The sequence below is a fragment of the Leopardus geoffroyi genome, chromosome D1 (assembly GCF_018350155.1).
Source record: "Leopardus geoffroyi isolate Oge1 chromosome D1, O.geoffroyi_Oge1_pat1.0, whole genome shotgun sequence".
In the NCBI taxonomy this organism is placed as follows: Eukaryota; Metazoa; Chordata; class Mammalia; order Carnivora; family Felidae; genus Leopardus; species Leopardus geoffroyi.
Window position 1 is genome coordinate 26,619,129 of NC_059329.1, and position 24,522 is coordinate 26,643,650.

The following is a 24,522-nucleotide window of genomic DNA, read 5'->3' on the forward strand; positions in this document are numbered from 1 at the left end:
TATATATCTAAGATAGTAATAATAAAAATACGCTTTACCCTAAAGTTTAAGAGGTGGTTACATAATCACAGAAAAAGGATTGTTTCAAAGGCCCATTCATCCCATTTTGCCTTTCTGCAAAAGCTCCCATATGTTTACTAGTACTCGATGCCAAAGAATCCTCCAAAATGGCAAGTCTAATAGCGACTAGTACCTGAAATGATGAATCTACACTTTAGAAAGCTTCCCAGTTTTAAGCTGACACAACTACATTGTTGTATAAGGGAACAATATTGCAATGGAACAATACGTGTATATTCTGTCTTTCTGTAACTGCACAAAAGTAAGAATGAAATAGTACAAAGAGTCTTCCATTGCAAAACTTCTCTACATCCTACTCAATCTTCTAGAAATCCAAAACCTGTATATTTTACAGGGAGGATGATGAACACCTTCACTTTGGAGCTTAGGAATTTGAAATGAATTCATACACTAAGCTCCTGGTAAGCCTCTACCTTTATAACAAAAATCACAGAATGAAGGAAAAGTGTTAAACACAAAGTCAACTAATGCTTCAGAAAAAAAAAAAAAAAAATTGGCTTAAAATGAGGCTGAGCTTCTAGCCCTTTCTCATCTGAATGGAAAACTACCGAGAGACAGGGAACCATCTGTTAAGAGTAACTGCAAGATCCGAGTATGTATTTATACATGCAGACACATGGGCTCTGCACAGGGCTCCCAGAGACACACGTTGCCTTTTACCTTATCACAATACTGACAAAAGTAATCGCGGTTGGGTTTTATGATGGGCAGAGTTAACTCTGGCACCTCTTCTATCTTCATGTCTGGGTGCCTCTTTGATAAGTGATTTACCTAAAGAGGGGAAGAAGCAAATGAGAAAAAGAGAGCCCATTACAGACAGACACTAACCAAACGCCCCTGGTCTAGACGGCTGGAAGTTGGCATTCTCTGAAGCAGTGCCCCAAAACAATAGGGCATGTGGCCAGAACCAGCACTGCCAGGCCCATCTGACACCAAGCCTTAACAGTCACCGTTGACGGGAGCTAACAGTAATTCAGCAAATTACTGAAGGGGAATTGGGTCACTGCAGATTCCATTAACACTCTGACTGGAAAACCCGCTGATGGAAAATTGAAAATTACACTGGCACGAATTTCGTTGTTGAATTCTCCTGATGCAAACCTGTCTTTCGTTGTTTAGTGCCCTAGCCTTACTGAGGACACTGAATGAGATGCAAACTCAGGTTCTAAGTTGTAAATAATGCCCTATGCCTTTAGCTGCCAGCAGAAATATATTCTGCCAAAACCGTAATGAGGTCCAAATGAATCGAGGGCAGTGAACTGGCTACCCTAATGTGTCTGCTAACCTGGGTTCACATACCCAGCTTTGAAGGGCAGTTTCCTTTTAGTGTCGTATCACATCTGGAAAAGGGAGCAGTTGGAGACAAGGAAAGACCTCACCAGAAAATACGTTCAGGAACACAAAAGAGAAGAGGGAAATAAAGTATAAGAGCAGAGATTGAGAAGGGTGAAGGCAAAGAAAACTAGTAATGAAAAGTGACAGAAAAAGACCTCTCCCAAGAGGTCACCAGAAATGAGCTGCGGCAAAGGAGGGCAGGGGGCCTGGAAAGGAGAGAACCCCGTTGGGCATTACGCACTTCCAGCCTCTCCCCTAACCACGGACAGAACCTACTGACCAGTCTCGTACAGGATACTGCACAGAAGCCAGCCCCATAAACAGAAATAGGTGGGTCTGGAAGCCGTTTGGCACTGACCAGCATGCCCCGTCTCCGGAAGCCCATCATACACAGGCGGCACTTGAACGTGAAGCTGTCGTAGTCTGTGGACGTGATACGAGGCTTGAACGTCTTGGAGCGGCTGATGCGGTCGGCTTTCTTGGCCTCTCTCTCAGGATTATGCATCCTCTGCATATGTTCCCGTAGTTTGTCTTTTCGCTATTTAGAGGGAAGTTTTGAAAAGGCAGGGGAGTGGGGAGCAGGGGTAGAAAAGCTTTCAATGAAAGGATTAAAAAAAGCAATACAAGTTCCTAGTAAGCACAACCTGCCATGATGCACCTGAGTTGCTAGGGTGCTGGAGGGTACAAGGACATGAAAAAAAGGAAATGAAAAATTACTCTGTCCACTAGCAAGTAAGTGTGTCCCACTGAGCCTTGGTTTCTGAGAAGAAGGACTTCACGTGTATGTGGAAGAGATCAAAGGATAATGGAGTAGGTTTGGTATTACGGACCACAAGGTAAATTGATAACGGATGATAAGTAATACTAGATCTACAAAGTCACATGAATGCTCTATTCCCACACATTTTAGCAAATGTTATAATATTCTTCTAAATCCCACATAAATTTAAGAATTTCTCATTTTGTGGATTTAGAGGTTCAAGTAAACAATTCCATGGCCCACTGTGGATGGAGCATAACGGTCTAGATCACAGGTCTTAGTTTGATGACCTCATCTAGTGATACATGTTGATATGAGTCCGTAGAGAGAAAATCAGGCAGAGCCCATCCCGAGTAAAAACGAATTCAAACAAATGCCAGCTCCCTTATCCAACGTGGCTCTCTTCTCTTACACATATGATTAAACTGTTACTGGGCTTACAAAGTTTTGTTTTTTTTTTTAATGTTTATTTATTTTTGAGAGACAGACAGAGACAGACTGCAAGCAGGGGCAGGGCAGAGAGAGAGGGAGACACAGAATCTGTGTCTCCCTCCAGGCTCCGAGCTGTCAGCACAGAGCCTAACATGGAGCTCAAACCCACAAACCACAAGATCATGACCTGAGTCAAGGCTGGACATCCAACCAACTGAGCCACCCAGGCGCCCTGGTCTTATAAAGATTTTGATCCTGCTCACCAGAACAGTCCTCCCCACGTTTCCGTATAGGGACTTTTATTTAACCACTGCATTTTTCAGTGCATTTAACAAGTATTTCTTGAGTGCCCACCATGTATCAGGAACCACGCTGAATTCAGATTTCCAAAGCTCAGCACCCCTCACCTACCTCTCCCTTCTGCACGACACCCAGCTGCTCTTTCCTCCTACTGCCACCCACCTAATTCCTGGAAAGCCCAGGAGAGAATTTGAGAGTCTCCTCATTTGCAGTAAAGTCTGGATTACAAACCCTGCCCTAAATAACAGTATTTATCTTTAGTCTCTTTAGATACAGTGATCAAACTCACCGCCTCAGACTTCTGTTACGTTTCTATATTCACCAATTTCCCCCACCTATTCCCTTTAAACAAGCCAATTTATTTTTACTGAATCACTGCTTAAGTCCAAAAGCCTACTACTAGTACTTCTCTGTGCTCTGCATGCAGAGACAGACATGTTTGCCGAAGGACAAATCTCAGCAAGGCTTTTCCGTCCTAACAGCCCTAACACCAATCCATTACGCCCCTACTCTCTCCTCCTGCCTAAATCTTGCTGCCGGATCACCAACTTTCCCAAACACCTAGCCTCCCAAGCTACAAATCCCAAGCCCTCGTTGTCTAACCATCAGCCTTTCATCCAGACACAAAGTCCTACCAATTCTCCCTCAGACGTTTGTTTTGAATAGGGGCCCTCTTTTCCGTGCCCACTGCCTGTGCCTTAGTTCAGCCCAGCTTTAAAATGCCTCTGGGGCGTCTTTATCCCTCTCTCCCTCCCTCCTCCTACTGTCCCTTTCTCTAGCAGGCTAACTCTTCCCCACCCTTTCATGAATTCAAGGGTCACCTTATTTATGAAGTCTCTCCTACACCCGGAGTCAGAGTTCATCCTCATGGCATTTTATTCTTTTCTTTATTACAGTAGCAGTAATAATTTTTTTAAGAGTTATTTATTTAAGTAATCTCTATATCTGACACGGGGCTCGAATCAAGACTCTGAGATCAAGAGTCACACGCTCCTCAGACTAAGCCATCCAGGTGTCCCTCTAATCTTCTCTTTAAACTGAGAGTTCCTGAGGCATCTGGGTGGCTCAGTCAGTTCAGTGTCCGACTTTCAGCTCAGGACATGATCTCATGGTTCGTGGGTTCAAGCCCCTACATCAAGCCCTCTGCTGTCAGTGCAGAGCCCGCTTTGGATCCTCTGTCCCCCTCTCTCTGCCCCTCCCCCACCTGCACCTTCTCAAAATCAAATAACCATTAAAAAAAATTTTATAAGAAAAGAAAAAAACCGGGGCGCCTGGATGGCTCAGTTGGTTAAGCAACCGACTTCAGCTCAGGTCATGATCTCGCAGTTTGTGAGTTCAAGCCCCACATTGGGCTCTGTGCTGACAGCTCAGAGCCTGGAGCCTGCTTCAGATTCTGTGTCTCGCCCTCCCCTGTTCATGCTCTGTATCTCTCTCTCTCAATAATAAATAAACATTAAAAAAAATTAAAAAAAAAAGAAAGAGAGAAAGAAAGAAAGAAAGAAAGAAAGAAAGAAAGAAAGAAAGAAAAACCCTGAGAGCTCCTAAAAGCCAGAAGGTCCTGCCTTGTCTTTACATGTGCTGCCCTCATGGAGCGTGTAGTAGGACAATTACAACGCAGTATAAATGCTATGACAAGGTTGTAAGTAAAGGGTCCTAGGGGAACACACAGGAGAAGCAGAAGCACTTCAGCCAGTGGAGGGGAGGGCAGCAAGAAATGCCTCTACGAAGTGCCATCAGCTGGGTGGAATGATGAGAGAGTCGGAAAGTACATTTCAAGCAGGGGTGGGGTGTAAAGGAGAGCAGATGCAAAGCCCCCAGGAGAGGCAGCATGCCACACTTAAGCAAAGCACACAGTTCAGTAGAACAGAGTACAAAGTGGAAGGGGGAAATGCAGAGGTAACTGGGAGCCAGATTCTGTTTTTAACCAGAGGGTAGGGGTGCTTGGGTGGCTCAGTCAGTTAAGTGGACAACTTTTTGATTTCGGCTCAGGTCATGATTTCACAGTTCATGGAATCGATCCCTGCATCAGGCTTTGCTTGGGATTCTCTCTCCTCCTCTCTGTCTGCCCCCTACCCTGCTGCTTGCACACGAGCACACACACACACACACACACACACACACACACACTCTCTCTCTCTCTCCCTCAAAATAAATAAACATGTAAAAAAAACCACTAGAGTTTATTATTTTTTTATTGTAATTCATTGGCGGGGGAAGGGGCAGAGAGAGTGGGAGACAGAGGATCTGAAGCAGGCTCCGTGCTGACAGCAGAGAACCCAACACAGGGCTGGAACTCACAAACTGTGAGACCATCACCTGAGCTGAAGCCGGACATTCAACCAACTAAGCCACCCAGGCGCCCGAAAAAAACACTAGAGTTTAGATGACACATAAGGTTACATTAGTTTCAAGTGTACAATTTAGTGATTTGACAACTCTGTATATTCTGTTATGGGAGCCAAATCTTGTGGTGACTTTTTTAAATTAAGTAAACTTTATACCCAACATGGGGCTTGAACACATAACCCTGAGATCAAGAGTTGCATACCCCACTGACTGAACCATCCAGGTGCCTTGTGGTGACTTTTAAGTGATAAGCACTTAGGAATCTATCTAGGTGGTTATTAAAATTAAAGGGTTTTGGGGCACCCAGGTGGCTCAATTGGTTAAGTGTCAAACTCTTGATTTTGGCTTAGGTCATGATCTCATGGTTTGTGGAATCGAGCCCCGTGTCAGGCTCTGTGCTGACAGCATGGAGCCTGCTTGGGATTCTCTCTCTCTCTCACTCCCTCTCTGCTCCTTGCCCACTCGGGCATACTCTCAATTTCTCTCTCCCAAAATAAATAAATAAACTTTAAGAACATTAATTAAAATCAAAGGGTTTTTCTGAAGGGACATGGCATCAGATTTGTTCTCTAGAAAAATAACTCACCATAGTCTGAAAAATGGGTTGTAGGTACATTGTGCTTTTATAATGTGTCAATCTGACTAAAGGGAACTAACTACATTTACACAGATCCCCTTCCCAGTGTGGTTCCCAGTTAGTCTTAGCTAAGAAAGAGGCTCGCGCCAGACTGCAAGGTGGAAATGAAGCAGCGGCCATGAGGCTGTGGGTCAGATGCAGGACAGCCTCACTCACCCTTGTTGTCTCCCATTAGGCCACCAGCCCTCTTCCTGGGAGCAGGTGCCGCTGGCCAGTCCGCGTTCACTAACACAGGCAGCACGAGCCTCCCACGGACAGCACCAGCTCTCTTTCCTGAGCCTGGTGCAGGTGCCTGGGTTCCCAGACTCCCAGGTAAATTCCCATTGCCTACCCAGACCAGGGCTTCAGAAGGGTGCCTTAGTGACTCTTCTCTGATCCTCCAACTTTTCCTGCCAGACTCTTAGTTCTCTTCTTCTATAATGAAGTTCTTATTCCCATAAGAAAATCCTTTACCGCACAACTCTAGTGGGTTTGCTTCTCTGATTGAACCCTGTGTAACACACTGGGTGAAGGTAAAGGAGAACATGAAAGCAGCAAGGTGTTTTACCTGCATGGTGTGAAAATAACATCTGGCACAAAAGAGATTATGAAAAAATATGGAATGGATAGGATGGATGGATGGCCAACCGGTTAACATCATAAGACAGGGATCCTTCCTTTTACATATACTGTTGGTGTTGTTTTTTGATTCAGAAACAACAACAAAAAATACTAGGCCCATTTACACCTTTCACATTAGTTCTAAACCATGCTACTGTATACTGAAAGCTATCAGCATTATATTCCACAATACATCAACCTAAACTCTGAAAATTACTCCCTATTTCTCTTTAATGTCTACACATTCTATGTAATACAACCTTTTCAAATTAGTTTTTCCTTCCTGCATCCACTTCTGATTCTTTTCATTTCTATGACAGCATGACATACAACCACATTACTGGAGTTTCTCTATTGAATGCAAACCATCTGATTTCCCAACGAAGAACACTTTATTATTTCCACATTTACTTGTTTAATTCTTATCTGATTCTCCTGTAGGTTTTTCCTTTGCTTTTTCTAAATTCCAGGCAGGTAACTGATACTTATTAGGTCTCATTTTATTTTTAAAAAAATTTTTAATGTTTATTTATTTGAGAGCAAGTGAGCAAATGTGGGAGGGGCAGAGGGAAAGGGAGAGGGAGAGAGAGAATCCCAAGCAAACTTGCTTAGTGCAAAGCCCAATGCAGGGCTCGATCCCACAACCCTGGGATCATGACCTGAGCCAAAATCAAGAGTCGGACACTCAACCAACTAAGCCACCCAGGCACCCCGATTATGCCCTATTTAATCCTTGGAGTCATTACCATCCCCCTAAAGTTGTCTAAGCCATTCAGTGTTCTACAGATTTCCCACCTCCCTTAGATGAGAGTCCTACGACTTTCAGGGCTCAATTACCAGGCTCTAATACTTCATAAGTGCTCAATAAAAATCTCTTGATTTGGTAAGTAAATGTATTGTTCTCTTAGGAATTCCTCAATAGCAACTTAGTTCTGTTCATTATGCATTTAGATCTTTTAAGGAAATGTGGTATTACTCTATTCAGCAATTTGAATTAATTATTTGGAGAAATTAAGGTGAGTTTTTTTCCTTAATTTTATAATAATAACTAAGTCAAACATGAGACATAAAATGCATTTCAAGTTCAGTTCTTTGTAAGTAGGTGATTAACTGATGAAATGAACAGGCCTTAGCTCGACATAATTTCAGCAGCATGAGAACTACCTTAGGCTGTTCCCTGCTTACATACCTTGAATTGCTTTCCACATGTGGAACACAGGAAATCTTTGCGGTCCGAATGTCGGAGCATGTGGAGACGCAGTTTGTCAGGACGACAGAAGGCCTTGTCGCACTCTGTACACTGGTAGATCTTTTCTGAGTGGAAGCTTCGCACGTGTTTTTTCACCTGGCAGTTAGAAGACACGAAAAAGTCAGAGGACTCAAGCACCAAATGAAATGGCAAAAGGTGGCTTATCAACACTAGAGGGAGCCAAACGCATTACCATGGATTTTCATCAACCTGGCGGTGTAATCCAATCAGATGTGATTGATAATTGGCCTCAATCACACATAGTATCCCTGTCACAAAGAAACAGAACAAGTAGCCAGAAAGCCTTACAAATCTTAACCTGAATTTGAAGAAGAGGAAGAAAGAGTACTTGCTTAGTCAAAGCCCCGATCACATAAGACCCATTTTTCCTTCTCTCTCTTTAAGATTAAAAGCAGAGTTCCTTTGGATTTAAATGAATCTTGCTAAAAATTATCTGCAGAAAGATAAAGAAATAATTCTTTCTCACTTTTTCCTGCCTCCAACATGTACAGAAGCAATTTAGCCCCTTTCAGTAATTGGTCCTTTTACATCTTTCTATTAAATCACGTTCTGAAGAATAAAGACATGAATTGGATGACATAAAATATATTATGCATTTATGAGAAAAATACAATCACCAGCATCATTTCTCCTTAATTGAGACTTATTCCCTATACTTTTAGATAACTTAAATAAAGGAATATGACCTCTGAACTCTCTTAGCCATAAATATCCAATGAAGGAGAGTTGTGAATGAGAGCTAAGTAGTCATATCAAGGTATTTCTGTAAGACATTTTGCTTCGTTGTTTTTGAGTCTCTTTTGCCATTAGATTCTGCCTTAAGCCACTTGCTAATTGCTTGTGTGAAGTGATAAAATTACCAAGAGTCCCAACACTAATAAAACTATGATCTTTTATTTGGGTAATTTTTTTTAAAAGAGAATATTTTTCATTAGATATTTATATTTAATTACTCATTGACTAGCATAGAACTAGCATATCATCACTTGAAGTCCAAATGAAATCATGAATATTCTGGAATTTATCCTCACCTATTTTGCTCCAGACTATAGTCCAAGGAAGGAGGTCAGTGCTTGACACAAAAGTATATTATATACCAACTTTCTCTTTGTTTCCTTCCAAAATGCATGACCTTAGTAAAGCAAGACAGGATACCACAGTAGTAGAGAGAAAATGTTTCCAGGCCAGGAAATGGGAGTATGTCTTCCACAGGCTCTCTATATTTTATGAGTAGAGGGTACTGGCAAAGATTAAGAAAGACTTTGTAAAAATTATAATCAGATCTGGGTATTTGTTACTTGTAATAAAACCCAAATGTTTAAATGCCAATGTCTGATTTGGACAATTGAGGGTCATAATAATCTTTTGTTTATCAAAAGCAGCTTGATTGAAGAAATACCGTTCTCAACCGTAAAGTTCAAAGAAGGGATGAAAATGCAGGCGACAGGCAGTCTCAATTTCCCAAACATCGAAGTGTCTCTTACCAAAGAAGAAAGTGTACTGGAATCTCAGGAGTAGACACTCACCTGGATAAAATCTGGGAATCGTTTCTTACAGGTTGGGCAGGTGAAGCAGCCATCATTGATATGAATGGCCACATGATCCTTCAACAAATCAAGGCGGTCAAAGGATTCTGGGCAAAAAATGCAAGAATAAGTCTTCTGATCTGAATGGAGCTTCATGTGGCTCTCCAAGGACGCACTGCTGATGAAGCCCTTGTTACAGAGATCACAGGTCAGCGGGCAGTTCCCCTCCCGCCCGTGGAAGCGCAAATGTTGGTCCAGTTTGTCCTTTTCACGGAAGGCCTTCCCACATTGCAAACACTTAAAAGGCCGGAAGGACTTCCGGATAAACAGATGCTGAAGAGCTGCATTCTGAAAGACACACACAAATACGATTATTTAGTGAGGAAATCAAGTGCAGAAGGAGCTCACACCTTTATAGACAAGTAGGATGATCTCTGCAGTCAGACTTTCCATAGAAATTCAACTCTGGGACACACAGTTGAAAGAAGTCTTTCAGGGGCTCCTGGGTGGCTCAGTCAGTTAAGCGTCAGACTCTTGATTTCAGCTCAGGTCATGATCTCAGGGTTCATGGGATCGAGATCTCAGGGTTCAGGGTTCATCAGGTTCTATGCTAACAGCATGGAGCCTACTGAGGATTCTCTCTCTCCCTCTTTCTCTGCTTCTCTGTCTCTCTTTCTCTCTCTCTCTCTCTCTCTCAAAAATTAAAAAAAAAATTTTTTTAAAGAAAGAAGATTTTTCTGGTGAAGACATTAAAAATGAAGCCAGCCCCAAATGCTGAAAAGACAAATTTCCTTTATGTCTCACAATATTTATGGATGTTGGGGGGAGGGGGTGAAAGAATTTAAGTAAGATCCAAAAAATAATTCCCAATAAAGGATTTGTATAAAAAAATAAATCCCCAAATGGAGTAGAATAATAGAAGATTTATTAGAAATGATGTGGGATAAGTCACACACGCATTAATGAGGTTGGAGCAAGTCAGCCAAATGTTACTTGCTGAAGCTCTTGAGAAAAATAATTAGAAGCTTGATTAAAATGTTTAGGAGGAAATAAAAGATATAAAAAGGACTGAAGGGCAGTACTTGCCAGGGGCAGGGGAAGGAGGAAATGGATACAGGGTTTCTTTGAGGGTGAGGGAAATATTCTGGAATTATCATGGTGATGGTTGTACAACTTTGGGAATACTCTACAAGCCACTATAAAAGGGTGAATTTTATGGTATGTGAATTATATTTCAATTTAAGAAAAGAAACTTGAGAGAGAAATGAAGGATACAGATTTATATGAACATGTTTATTCATGACACAAGATACATGAACACCCATCATAAATGGAATATGTGTATTTGACCACTTCCTACTTAGAAATTGCAGAAGACAAGTTCTCAGTGTAGCTAGTTAGTTCCACTGGTTAGAAGGCCATGCTAAGAAAGTTAAGCTTATCACTTTGTTCTCTGTCTAGACCAGCCAATTTTTTTTTTTCAGTCACAGATCGTACTTCTAATGTTGATTAGCTATCTTGTAAATTCATGCAATTGTTACAGGGAATCCTAGTGGCAGAATATGGATGGATATTCAATGCAAATTCATCACTACGGCTGGAAAAACAGCTCATGCTCTACTGAGAGCAGATCAACAGAATCATCTTTCACACAGAGAATTCTGAATCAGTATTTTAGTTATACTATAATGAAGACTCATTCATCAGTTCCTCAAAATGCCAGAGAGAATGCTCTAGAGAGCTAGGAGAAGGAAAAATAATCCTTCAAAAAAATATATCTGTGAGTGGGTATGCTTATGAAACTATGAGGGAATAGTAATTGAAGGGTTAAAGGAAACCTTAACGCATTATTTGTGCGATGAAAAAAGTACAAGGAACCATGCTTAACCCCTTACTTTCAAATTACTTACAAGAAGCAATGTCTAAACTGAATTTAAAGTGAAATAATCATTCGGGGAAAAGCAAAATAATTATGTTTTAGTTAGTGGAAATTCTGAACACAGTCACTCTGTGACAGAAAACTTCCTCTTCAGGGGTCTCTCACAGGGCTGGCAGAGACATTTTACCTACTCATTTATCTCAAGTAGGTATTTAGAAATTCTGTTGTCTTCCCAAGTTGACTGAGGTTGCTTCCAGACTGCATCATATTTTATTCTCCTTTGTATCCAAATCCCTTGACATATAGCTTGGCTCATAGGAAGTGTTCAATAAAAGTTTCAGAATTAATGAAATGTATTCCATATGAAAATCAAGATGAATTTTTTCAAGGTCTCTTTTATAGTATCTGCAGAGATCTTAAACAGTAGCCCTTTTTCACATCAGCCACAGAGCTTTCTTGCACTGTTATACAGTTCAGCAGTTACCTGATCTTTTTACTCTGCCTGAACAAATACTTATTTTACATAAAAGCTTACACTATTCTGGCTACTTCTAAAACTTAATGGAAATATGGCAAATAAACAAATACTGTCCTGAGGTTCAGACATTCAAGATTTAGAGTGCTTTTGGCAGGTAAGAATCAGTTCCTTTATCCAAGTTCGATAAGGTTTCCAAGGGCAGACACAATGTACCACTGATCTTGGTCCCGCTAGGGATTCCATTCCTTTTTGGGCGCCAAATCCAGAACTCGATTTTGTTTTGGACTGTTATGCTAATAAGTCTTCTGCCATTCCTGGTTAGCAGGAGTGTCCTCAGACACTTGACCACTGACCAGCCACCGGGCTCCTCATTCTTAGTTCTGTCCACAAACCTTGTTCTTGTCATCTTTCTAATCCCCATGAAGCCCTGAAGACCGTATTTCTCTGATCTAATGATCCTCATGTAATCCACACAGCACAGGGCAGTGAAAGTGCTGAAAACTGTCCCCACCCCAACCCACTTCCAGGCCACTTGTATCCTCTGTAGTTCAGAGCCGTGCTGGCACATATTTCTGGAGGAAACCATGAAAAGTGGCAGAAGCAGCACAGATGGATCCATTATGGATCTTCAGATCCCTGAGTTGCCATCAGCCAACCATGCGATACTATTTGGTATATAAGATCCTCAAGGGTACCACAACGTTATGGTTGCTAAAACCTGTGATAAGGGATTCAACCCACAATGAAATGAGTTCTTAGGTGCACCTGAGTGGCTCAGGTGGTTGAGCGTCCAACTCTTGATTTCAGTTCAGGTCAAGATCCCAGGGTTGTGGGATCGAGCCCCACATCCAGCTCTACACTGAGCATGGAGCCTGCTTAAGATTCTCCCTCACTCTCCCTCACTCTCCCTCTGCTTTTCCCCTGCTCACGAGTGCTCTCTCTCTCTCTCTGTCTCTCTCTCTCTAATTAAAAAATAAAATAACATCATTTAAAAATTAAAGGGCACCTGAGTGTCCCAGTCGTTTAAGCATCCAACTCTTGATTTTGGCTCAGGTCCTGATCTCATGGTTCTTGAGTTTGAGCTCTGTGCTGGGTCACACTGAGAGTGCAGAACCTGCTTGGGATTCTCTCTCCCTCTCTTTCTGCCACTCCCCTGCACTCACTCACTCTCTCTCTCAAAAATAAGTAAATAAACATTTTTTTTAAATTTTTAATTAAAAAAATTTTTAATGAATTCTGAGACAACATTCTTTATAGACAAATACCTATAATGATTCTCAAGTTTGATATTAATAGCTAAAGGAAACTTAATTTAATTGATCAATTTGCATATTATTTTGATCTTGACACTAAAAAGAAATAAATCCTGTTGACTTTTTTTTGAGTTTTATTTTTATTTTTGAGACAAAGAGACAGAGTGGGAGTGGGAGCAGGGCAGAGAGAGAGGGGGACACGGAATCTGAATCAGGCTCCAGGCTCCGAGCTGTCAGCACAGAGCCCAATGTGGGGCTCAAATTCACAAACTGCGAGATCATGACCTGAGCCGAAGTCAGATGCTCAACCAACTGAGCCACCCAGGCGCCCCTGTTGACTTTTTTTTTTTTTTTTATAAATTTTTTTTTTTTCAACGTTTATTTATTTTTGGGACAGAGAGAGACAGAGCATGAACGGGGGAGGGGCAGAGAGAGAGGGAGACACAGAATCGGAAACAGGCTCCAGGCTCTGAGCCATCAGCCCAGAGCCCGACGCGGGGCTCGAACTCACGGACCGCGAGATCGTGACCTGGCTGAAGTCGGACGCTTAACCGACTGCGCCACCCAGGCGCCCCCCCTGTTGACTTTTTTAAGTAAGCTATGCATGCAGCATGGAGCCCAACTTGGGGTTTGGACTGACAACCCTGAGATCAAGACTTGAGCTGAAATCAAAAGTCAGATGCTTAACCAACTGAGCCACCCAGGGGCCCTGTTTGTTGGCTTTTTAATTAATTAATTTACTTTTAACTTTTCTCTGTTTTCTACCCGGCTTTCAAAGCCTTTGGTGGACTAGCCAACAAATCTCACCCTCCACTGTCCTTCACCTGGCACCCACTAGGGTCAAGCTACTGTGTGCACTGTCCCATAACCATTCCAAGCACATGCCCGTGTGTTGGCCTTTGATCCTATGGCCACCATCCACAGAAACAGCCTACCTTCTTCCCGTCTCTCTCCCAGATTGTTTAAATCTCACATCATCCATGAACTGCTCCATCCATATTCCCTGACTGCTTCCTCTTTCTTTGGCCTTCGTAGCTTCCCAGTTTTGGTAACAATTACAGGTTACACTTTTAAACTTAGCACTCAACTGTAAGCCACCTTACATGACCATTATCTCCCTAATTGGACTATAAGCTCCTAGAGGACAGGACTCATGTGAAAATTGTATTGTGCCCCCAGCACAGTGCCGAGCCTATAGTCAGATCTCACGACTATCCCACAAGTGGTTCAAGTTGTTGTAGAGCTGGAAGGGACCTTGGAGATCGCTTGGTCCTACCCTTTATTTTGTGTAGGAGGAATCTGCCACCCACAATTTATTCACTGACCTATCTGAAGATCAATTGTTGCTCATTAACTAATTAGCATTCACTGTAGCAACCAAATTGTAGTTTCCACCAGGATTTAGCACGTACAGGTTGCAAAGAAGAGCAGGTCAGGCAAACACTTAAATAACATTCTGTTACGTGAGACACAGGAAACAAACCTACCTGCAGCTCCAACTGAGCAGGCAGCATTAGAGGAGAGAAAAATAGTTACATTACCAATTGGATTGGAAGACTTCCCTTCAGTTGGTCATTACCAACCTGGATAGAAAAGATGAAAAAATACATAGCCCTACTTTTTAGAATGTGTGAAAGGAAAAAAAACAAAAGCTCAACTAAGACTGACCTCCAGAAGCCACATGCACATGGCTTTGGCTTTGACACAAGGAACCCTGTACCTAAACCAGTCACCCAACTCACTGAAGAATGCAAGTATGGTTATAACCACACTACGCTTGTACAACCACAACTTCACTACATGTGTGGGCTTTGAGGTTGGTTTTTTCCTTCAAAAAAAAATTAAATCTGGTAAGCATTTCTCTGAACTTAGTAAAAATTCAGAATGGCCAAAGCAGAAAAGACAGTAATTGAGCAGGAGAGTAAAACGAAGATTGAGAAATAATGTAGAATGACAGATGGGAAGGTATTAATTCACAGCTTTTTGCCTTTCTGGTCTATGTTTATGTATGTTTGCATGTCCTTTTGAAAGAATATACATGGAGCCAAGAGTATTATGTGTTTCCATCACAGGACCCTTAAAAAGGATGTTTGAATACTATCACACAGCTGAGAGTGTTTAAATGTACTTTTACATGAAGGCATGGACTGAACTATTTTTCAAGGTCCCTTCTAGCCCATAGGCAAATGAGAAGTCCAAAAGAAACATAAGCTAAAACAATCACCTATCTAGAAATTGTGAAGCCTGAGAAGTTGTACAGAAAAACCCCTCTTTCTATCCACATATAAAGTACAATAAAAGTATATACCCTGCTGCCACAGACAGGGGTATAAGTAATTGTCTTCTGGATGTAAATTGGTCAGCACATGCACTTATCCTGCTCTCCACATGCATCCCCTGCAGCAACTAACTCAGACTCTGAGGCTATCTGTGAAATAAGACTAACACGCATCTGATCTGGAAGCCAAGGAGGTCCTGTGGCCACATGGTCTAAAGTCAAGACGCAGGCCACAGAAGTGAGGCACTGACCAACTCTGAACCTGGAGCTTAAACTTCAAGCTGTCCTGGGTGTGTAAAGCGTACCTGCCATATCAACTCGGCCACGGGTCCCTTTGCGTTGACGAGTAATGACATTTGCCAGTCTCCCCTTGGAAACTGTAGACAACCAAGTTCATTTACCCAGAATTAACCTGAGAGCTCTCATTAGTCACAGATCAGCCTCGCTGTAAATCACAGATACAGCTTCGCTGTAAATCATTATTATAATTAAGTGGACTTATTTCCCCATTTCCAATCTGTGAGTTTAGGGATCCAGAGCATGATCCTATTTGAACTATTCTTGTCCCGAAGCTGCCAAGAGCCAGGCTTCTGTGTCATTACTAAACTGATGGGATCTAGGACCAGCCATTCCAGCCCGTCACAGGACACAAAGATATTCAGAAGTAGTGAATACGTTCTTCCGAAATAAGGGAATCAAGCATGTGGTAGGTTAGATGCAGGATTTCGAAGTGGACGGTGAATAATAAGTCAGGAAACGTGGCGCCTCGAAAGCCAGCTGACTGGAGAAAGGGCAGCACCTCATCAGGGAGGAGCCGCGCTCCCCACTTACTCGGATACGCTTGGCTCTGCGCATGTCATCGGCCGTCAGAGTGCTCTGGGCGGGCAGCGCGCTCTCCTCATGCTGGGGCTGCAGATGCAGGCTGTGAGTCTCTGGCTCATGCTCCAGAGAAGGCTGGGTGTCCTGTGGCAGCTGTGGGATGGGGAGAGCAGTCTGCTCTGGTTGATCCAGCCCGTTCAGAGTCGCTGGCTCAGCCTCATCAAACTGCTCCTTCGTGGAAAAATGTAGCAAGTCCTGAAATTGCAGTAACCAGGAATTATTTCCCCACCTAGGTAGAGACTCGTGCTACAGAGATCGTCAGCTAAGATTCAGAGTTCCTGCATGATTTTTTAAATGGCTAGAGTCATGATACCCAGAAAAAAAAAAAAAAAATTCTCCTTCTGGGAAAACCATCCCCAGGCTGTGAAAACTAGGAGATATTCCAGATCACTTCTTGAGGAAAGGACTCTAATGGGAGAACTCTTCTGGAATACAATCATTTCAACTGTTTCAACGGATTAAACAGGGTCCCCCAGTAATATCTCCGATCAATCTCAAATCTTGAGGGCAGCAATGTTGGGTTTTTGTTGTAACATTCAAGAATACGTTCTTCTTATGTGGTGTGTATATATATATATGTGTGTGTGTGTGTGTGTGTGTGTGTGTGTGTGTGTGTGTGTATAATGGAGTATTACTCGGCAATCAAAAAGAGTGAAATCTTAGCATCTGCGACTACGTGGATGGAACTAGAGGGTGTTACGCTAAGTGAAATTAGTCAGTCAGAGAAAGACAAATGTCATATGACTTCACTCCTATGAGGACTTTAAGATACAAAACAGATGAATATAGGGGAAGGGGACAAAACATAAGAGACTCTTAAATATGGAGAACAAACAGAGGGTTGCTGGAGGGGTTGTAAGAGGGGGGATGGTCTAAATGGGTAAGGGGCATTAAGGAACCTACTCCTGAAATCATTGTTGCACTCCATGCTAACTAACTGGGATGTAAATTAAAAAGTAAATAAATTATGAATAAAAAAAAAAAAAGAATACATTCTTCTTGCCTTTCTCCGGTCACCCTTTAAGGAACAGGTGGCAAAGCACTGGCATGGCAGGATGCTCAGCCTCTCGGGGGGTGTTTGTACTGAAACTTGGTAATTGCTCCAGGTCCCCTAAGCAAGCATCTGACAAGGAAGGAGCTCTTCCCTCGCCCAATACCTGTGTCGTGTCATCACACTTTTCCCCATTTTCGCTGGTTATTTCCAAGCGGATAAATTTTGGAGGGCGCCCTGGCCGTCGACCTGGGCCAAATCGCCTCTTGCCTCGTCCCCTTCCTCTGCCTCTTGTTCTGGGGACAAAAGATTGGGTTATAAACAGTCATGGTTACACAGTTCTCACTAACAAATATTTCCCTCTATGGTCCTGATGAGCCCTGAATCTTGATTTTCTCTCATTTTACTACTTGTCTTGATTCTTTTTCTAACAGGAACAGTCGTTTTGATAATATACACTTTCTAAACGTCTCATCCTTGCCATCTAGATAGCTCTTACATTATTCAGGAAAAAAAGGAGCTATAAAAACTCAAAGCACTGACACCATTTCATTATTGAAAGTTCTGGAAGCACAAACATATCTCTGAAATGCCATGAGAAATGCAGACAGGACAGAACGCGCTAAGCCTTATAACCATTCCTAGAAACGAGATTCCATTCTTTCCTTCTTGTCTCCTTGCTTCACTTCCTATTCCTTCCAAGAACTGTGGCTGGATTCAAAAGAACTTTCTTGTTTCACCATAAGCTTCTGGAAGCTCAAAACAAACGTCTAATTCAATTGTTCCATAACATGCCTAGTAAACACCAAATCAATTTCATCCCCTTTAATAGATTCCTAGCATACAAAAATTCCTTAATAAAACGAATTCAGAAAGTGTATCATTAAAATCTCTTTCAGAAGATGCGTGTGTGAGGGGATTAAGAGTACACTTACTTGATGAACAGTGAGTAATATATGGAATTATTGAATCACTATGTTGTACACCTGAAACCAATATAACACTGTATGTTAACTACATTTGAATTAAAAGAAAAGGAGATGTGTGTGAGAGATATGCATAAAATTAATCAGATCATGTTTTATTCTTCCACTCATCTATTTCACAATTTAACAAAAGTTATATGTTGTTCCAGAACTTTTAAAAGACTCCTTACTATTGAAAATTCTGAGCCTAGGCAAATGTAGAGAGTAAGACCAATGTGCCCATTACCTAATTTCAATCCTTAGCAACTCATGGCTAATTTTATTCCATCATATTCCCACTATTTCACTCACACACACAAACACCCATTAGATTTTTTCTTAGTTACTTACTACCTTTTTTGGTAAGTAGGCTCCACACCCAATATGGGGCTTGAACTCATAACCCTGAGATCAAGAGTCGCATGTTCTACTGACTGAGCCAGCCAGACGCCCCCATTAGATTATTTGTGAAGTAAGTCCCAGATGTTATTTCATCCGTAAATATTTCAGTAAGCGTCTCCACAACATAAAGACTCATATTATGGAGCGCCTGGGTGGCTCAGTCGGTTAAGCATTCGACTTCGGCTCAGGTCATGATCTCATGGTTCAGTTCAGCCCCGCGTTGGACTCTGTGCTGAGAGCTCAGAGCCTGGAGTCTGCTTTGGATTCTCTGTCTCCCTCTCTCTCTGCCCCTCCCCCACTCATGCTCTGTCTGTCTCTCTCTCTCAAAAATAAATAAATACTTTAAAAAGATTCATATATATCCACAATACCATTATTACACCTTAAAAAAAATCTGATAGTTGCTCAATATTATTAAATCTAGTCAAAGTTGAAATTTTCCTAATTGTCTCAAATTTCTTTTTAACAGCTAGCCTACAAATATCTTTACCAACCATGTGTCACGCTTGTGCTAGGCAATAAAGACAAGTTCTATATGACCGTTTTTACCTTCAGAAGTCTAGTAGAGGCGGCAGGCACATAAACCAAAAATCACAATAAAACACAAAAAGTGCTATAATAGAGCCATGAACAGAGTTCTAGGGACACCTGACAGAAAATGACTCAACTCTCACTGTGTCCTCCACCCACCTCAGACATTTACTCCCATGGTCCTATCCTAGACCTTGTTATCCTCAATAAGTGCAGAGCCTTCCGCCTTACACCAATTCTGTGCATCGTCCACTCTAACGCTATCTCTAGCTTTCTAGCGCACATCCTCAAATACCTGGACTCAACAATCCTTCTATCTCACTACCACCTACAATCTAGTCCTTGTCACCTATTTGCAGTCTTAAGTCTTCTTGATGTTTTCCCTCCCTTCTTTCCACACATTAAGCAAAGTCGTTCGCTGTCAGCACTCCCTCGTGTATGCTCTTGATTGCCATCCCTGCTCCATCACTTTTGCTGTGTTGCACGTGCTTGGGAGAAACTACTGTGCAATCCAATTCCCCAGCTGCTCTGCACTGACATTAGTGCAGCAAATGGAGCTGGAAAATGACACCCAGCATGCTAGTGGTCTTATTTTAATGTCATGACCATGAACCTCAAGGGAGCTCTTACCTTGCGGGCAGTCATGCTGTACCTCCCTAGAACACTGACTTTCTTACTTTCCTAAATGCCTTGTCACACCATCTCTTCTCTTTTCAAGTCCTGTAAAAGCTGGCAACCCTACATCTGTCCCATCACCCTAGTCCAACATACTCTCGTTCTTGACCTGAACTGTTGAAATAGCTTCCAGCTGGCCTCCCGTCCTCGCTCTTACTCCAATGAAAGCAAAAGTGACATTTTTTTATCCAGCATAACATTTCAACACATAAATTCACATCACAGGTACTCCCTGATCAAAACCATTTAAGACTTCTTATCATGCTTAGAATAAAATCCAAATTTCTTACCATTATCCACAAAGCCTACCTGATCTGGCTCCAGCCTACCCCATCCTATATGATTCTCTCTGATTTATTTCTTTCAGACAGTGGAATGAAACCTATGATTTAGTTTGATGAAGAAATCCTACTTCTGAAAAAAAGTTTACAAATCAAAGATGCAGAATGTGCTATCTTAAGAATTCCTATCCGAGAATCTCAAGTTAGGGGAGATTTAACTGAGGGGGAAGGATCTCCTATTGCTGGGTACTCTGGTCATGCTGGAAAAGAAGTAAATAGTAAATGAGGATGGGGGTGGGGCTAAGGAAATGACAGATAAGAAACTTCCCTCAGTGGGGGCACCTGGATGGTCAGTCGGTTAAGCATCCAACTCTTGATTTCAGCTCAGGTCATGATCTCACGGTTCATGAGTTTGAGACCCACTTTGGGTTCTCTACTGACAACAAAGAGCCTGCTTGGGATTCTCTCTCTTCTCTCTCTCTGCCTCTCCCCTGCTCTTTCCCTCTCTCTCTCAAATAAATAAACATTTAAAAGAAGAAGAAGGAGGGGGAGAAGAAGAAGAAGAAGAACGGGAAATAATTTCCCTCAGCAGCCCACCTGATTACCTGTCTATACACAGAAACACTCGTTAATTTACAGACAACATGGAAATGAACGTGGACCTTTAAAAACTGAGTTGGTGAAACTTTCTCTCTCATTATACCTGCTAAACACATCCAGTTTTTCATCATGGGAATTGAGATGCTGCTGCAACTGCTCCGAGCTTATAAATCGGCGGTTACATTCGTAGCAGGGCCAATTCTTCTCCTGCTCGCGAAGAACTGTAGTCACAGGAGAGAAATCATAGAGGCTAATGATCAACAGACAGCGATAAACTCAACTGCCCAGTACTTCCACCAATGTCATCTCACAGGTAGCCCAGCGTTCATAAACATAGTGTCTGCTGTTTGCATCACTGTTTTGTGATAAAATCAAAGGCTACAGTTTGACAAAGAGTAGTTGTTAGGATCTTATTTTCTTCTACATTCATGTATGACATCAAAGAACAAACTCTGTCATACTACCCTTTGACACCTCCCCAACAGACACACACACACACACACACATACACACACAACCTCACCACACCGGAAAGGCAGAAATGTGCTACAATGGAAATCTGGATTCAGATACCTTAGTGATTCAGATCCAGGTTTTATAATCTGAAGGCGTATTTTGTCACAAAAAAAAAACCTTAAAAGTCAATGCTCAATAATAAAATGTTACAGTATCTACTAAATATCTACTAAAGTTGATTACTGGCACACCCGATCCCAGCAATTCCACCCCTGAATACACACCCCACAAAAATATACACAAATGTTCGCTAAAGACACGTAGAAGAATGTTCACAGTGGCACTTTTCAAATTGGCCCAAAACTGGAAACAACCCTGTTGCATCATAAAGAATTTGGCTGGCTTTTATCCCTGGTTCCTGGCAAATAACCTGTAAGTCTTTGGAATTTCCCACATAATAGGAGTGTTTGTTGTTATTCGTTGTGGTGTTTGACCATTCCTGAGTTTCTGCTAATATGAATTAGGATGGGGGCTGCCTGTGCCAGAAAGCTGAACCATGTGATTACAGGGTTGGGGCTTTGAAACAGGTGGTATCAGCCAGGGAGCAAGAGCTGGAGAGTAAGTTCAATCGTGTGCCCAAATGATTCTATCAACCATTCCTATGTTGTGATGCCTCAATAAAAACTCTGCACACTGAAGCTCAGGAGAGCTTCCCTGGTTGGAAATCACATATCAATGTGCCAAGGAAGTCACATGGCCTAGCGACATGGAAGCTTTGCATTTGGGACCCTCACAAACTCTGCCTTAAGTATGTCTTCATTTGCCTGGTCTTGATGTGTGTCCTTTACAATCCTAAGTATAGCACTTTTCTGAGTTCCGTGAGTCACTCTGGTAAATTATCCAGCCTAAGGAGATACTAGCTCCCTAAACTGTAGTTAGTTGGTCAGAAATACAGGTAGCATGGGAACCCCAAGCTTGCAGATAGTGTCTGAAGTGAAGAGAGTCTTGCAAAAGACGTGGCCTTTAACTTGCAAAAATGTAACTTAACCCAGGTAGTGTCAGAAGTGCACTGTGCAACCTAGATTTTCATCTACAGTTAAATAGATAAATGAATTATGGTATATTCATACAAGAGAACACCAAATAGCAATGAGGATGAACGAATTACAATAATATACAACAATATGGATAAATTGCACAAATAAATGTTGAGCAAAATGTTCCCAGACATACATCATATAATTCTACTTATATGAAATTTGGTAACAAGCATATTATATCTGTGGTATCAGAAGTCAGGAGATCCATTACACTTGGGAGTGAAGAAGAATTGGAAAAAGGCACAAGGGACTTCCAAGGTACAGGTCATGTTGTGTTTCTTGATCTGAATGCAGGTTACATAGATATGCTCACTTTGTGAAAATTCATCAGGCTGTATACTTATGATTTGTGCATTTCTCTGTATGTAAATTATACTTCACTAATATTTATATCAAAAACAAAGTCAATGCCTGTCTTGCTAATGTCCTCAGAGATGATTAAATCTAGATAGAGATCATCCTCTGGTCTAGGATCTAATTTAGTATTTGGAGGTTTTCATTATATTAAATACTGTTTTCCAGCACCCACGAAAGAAATGTAAACATGTCCCTGTCGTTTGATCCTAGAATTAGACAGGGATATATAGCTGGAAAAACAAAACAAAACAAAACAAAACAAAAAAATACTGGAATATCATTAGATATATAGAGGTAGAAAAGTTGGAGATTGCATAATGATGTAATATATACAATTTACAATTCATATAGAAAATAGAAAATAGAAAAAAGTCCAATCACCTTTCCTTTCTTCCTCAGAAATGTCATGAATTTTCTGGTTCACAAACTCAGCATAGGATGCAGCATACCACACCTGCAAGAACCAAGTACAGCATCAAGAACTAAAGGACATCACCAGATGTTCTGTGCATGCGTAAATTCTTTCTCCTGAGTGTGATGCTAAGTGAAATAAGCCATACAGAGAAAGACAGATACCATATGGTTTCACTCTTATGTGGATCCTGAGAAACCTAACAGAAACCCATGGGGGAGAGGAAGGAAAAAAAAAAAAAAAGAGGTTAGAGTGGGAGAGAGCCAAAGCATAAGAGACTGTTAAAAACTGAGAACAAACTGAGGGTTGATGGTGGGTGGGAGGGAGGAGAGGGTGGGTGATGGGTATTGAGGAGGGCACCTTTTGGGATGAGCACTGGGTGTTGTATGGAAACCAATTTGACAATAAATTTCATATATTAAAAAAAAAAAATTCTTTCTCCTGCTTGCATAAAACAATTCAGGCTTTCCCACAACCCACAAAAAACAAACAAACAACAAAAAGATCGCACTGGGAGCCGATCTCTTTCACACCAGATGGTCAGTCGGGAAGCTCACATGCCAAGACACACTCACTGTGTGTTTTCTTTTTCCTTTTCAAAAAATTGTTTTTGTTATCAGAACAACTTCACAAGAGATAATATTAATAGTCTCTTCATCAAAATAAAGCATAGCCTTCTGGTTGTTTTATCTGTATGTAAACACGGGTTTTCACACAGCTGGAATTGTAGTGGCTTCCACCCCAACATGTCACCCAATGGCTCTTGCTGGGATCACCAATGAGGATTTCAAACGCTACCACACTCTCCTGAGTCTCCTGCTCCCTCCAATCTCACTGGCTGCTTCTGCTCAGTCTCCTCATCGGGCTCTTCCTTTCTAAGCTTCCTCAGAGCTTAATCCAAGTCCAGGGCCTTCTTATTTTTCCCTAAAGTGGCCACATCTATTTCCAACCAACTCTATGTCAACAGCTCCCAAATTAATATCCCTATCCCAGACCCTCCCTCTCTGTTCCCTCTACATACATTCCATGCCTACCTGGTATTTGGCATGTTTTACAAACAGCTCAAACTTAACATGTCCAGAATTGAATTCTAGATGCTTCCCTATCGCACCCCTACCCCTGGCCATCTTTTTCATCTCAATAAATACCCTGCCTTCCAACCAACTTCTCAGACTTGAAACCTAAAAGGTATCTCATATTTCTAAGTGTCCTTCTGTCATCCTTCAGCAAGAGCTGTGAACAGCTCAAATGTTTTCCAACTCTGCTTCTCCCACCAAGATGCATGCCAAGACGCGCTCTTGCCTGTTGTTCTAAGAGCCTCCTCTTTTCCACTCTTGCTCCCTCCAATCCATTCTTGACACAGGAGCAGAGAAGGCTTCTAAAAACATAATCAGATTTCATCATTCCCATGCTTAAACAGCTTCTCACTCATAAAAAACATGCCATGTTCGATGACGGTCTCTAAAGGGCTCCATGATCTACTCCAGGTCTTCTCACTCTCCCTTAGTGCCTTTCAGCAAGAGGGCCTGCTTGCAGTTTCTCAAACGGGCTAAGGTCTTTCCCACCCCAACCTTTGCCCTTGCTGGTCCACCATCAGGAGTGTTGGGTTCTTCCCCTTCACCTCCCCTAGCCCTTGTACAGCACTGGCTCCTTCCCATTCCATAGTCCCTCACCTCTTATCATCTCCTCGGTGAGGCC

General features: G+C 41.9%; 1 protein-coding gene across 4 annotated transcripts in view; it reads right to left on the minus strand.

Annotated features, from left to right (window-relative positions):
* The window catches only part of PRDM10 (PR/SET domain 10), a 104,449-nt gene that overhangs the window by 16,887 nt on the left and 63,040 nt on the right, over positions 1 to 24,522 (minus strand). For 2 of the 4 annotated variants that reach the window (XM_045483470.1, XM_045483472.1), the window contains 9 exons: positions 22,794 to 22,866; positions 20,603 to 20,720; positions 17,212 to 17,341; positions 16,007 to 16,249; positions 14,385 to 14,396; positions 9,288 to 9,635; positions 7,681 to 7,836; positions 1,775 to 1,954; positions 742 to 852 (listed from right to left, as the gene is read on the minus strand). In XM_045483470.1, coding sequence (XP_045339426.1) covers positions 742 to 852; positions 1,775 to 1,954; positions 7,681 to 7,836; positions 9,288 to 9,635; positions 14,385 to 14,396; positions 16,007 to 16,249; positions 17,212 to 17,341; positions 20,603 to 20,720; positions 22,794 to 22,866 — 1,371 coding nt within the window. The remainder of the gene's footprint in view (positions 1 to 741; positions 853 to 1,774; positions 1,955 to 7,680; positions 7,837 to 9,287; positions 9,636 to 14,384; positions 14,397 to 16,006; positions 16,250 to 17,211; positions 17,342 to 20,602; positions 20,721 to 22,793; positions 22,867 to 24,522) is intronic. The other 2 variants (XM_045483471.1, XM_045483473.1) reach the window with 2 other exon arrangements.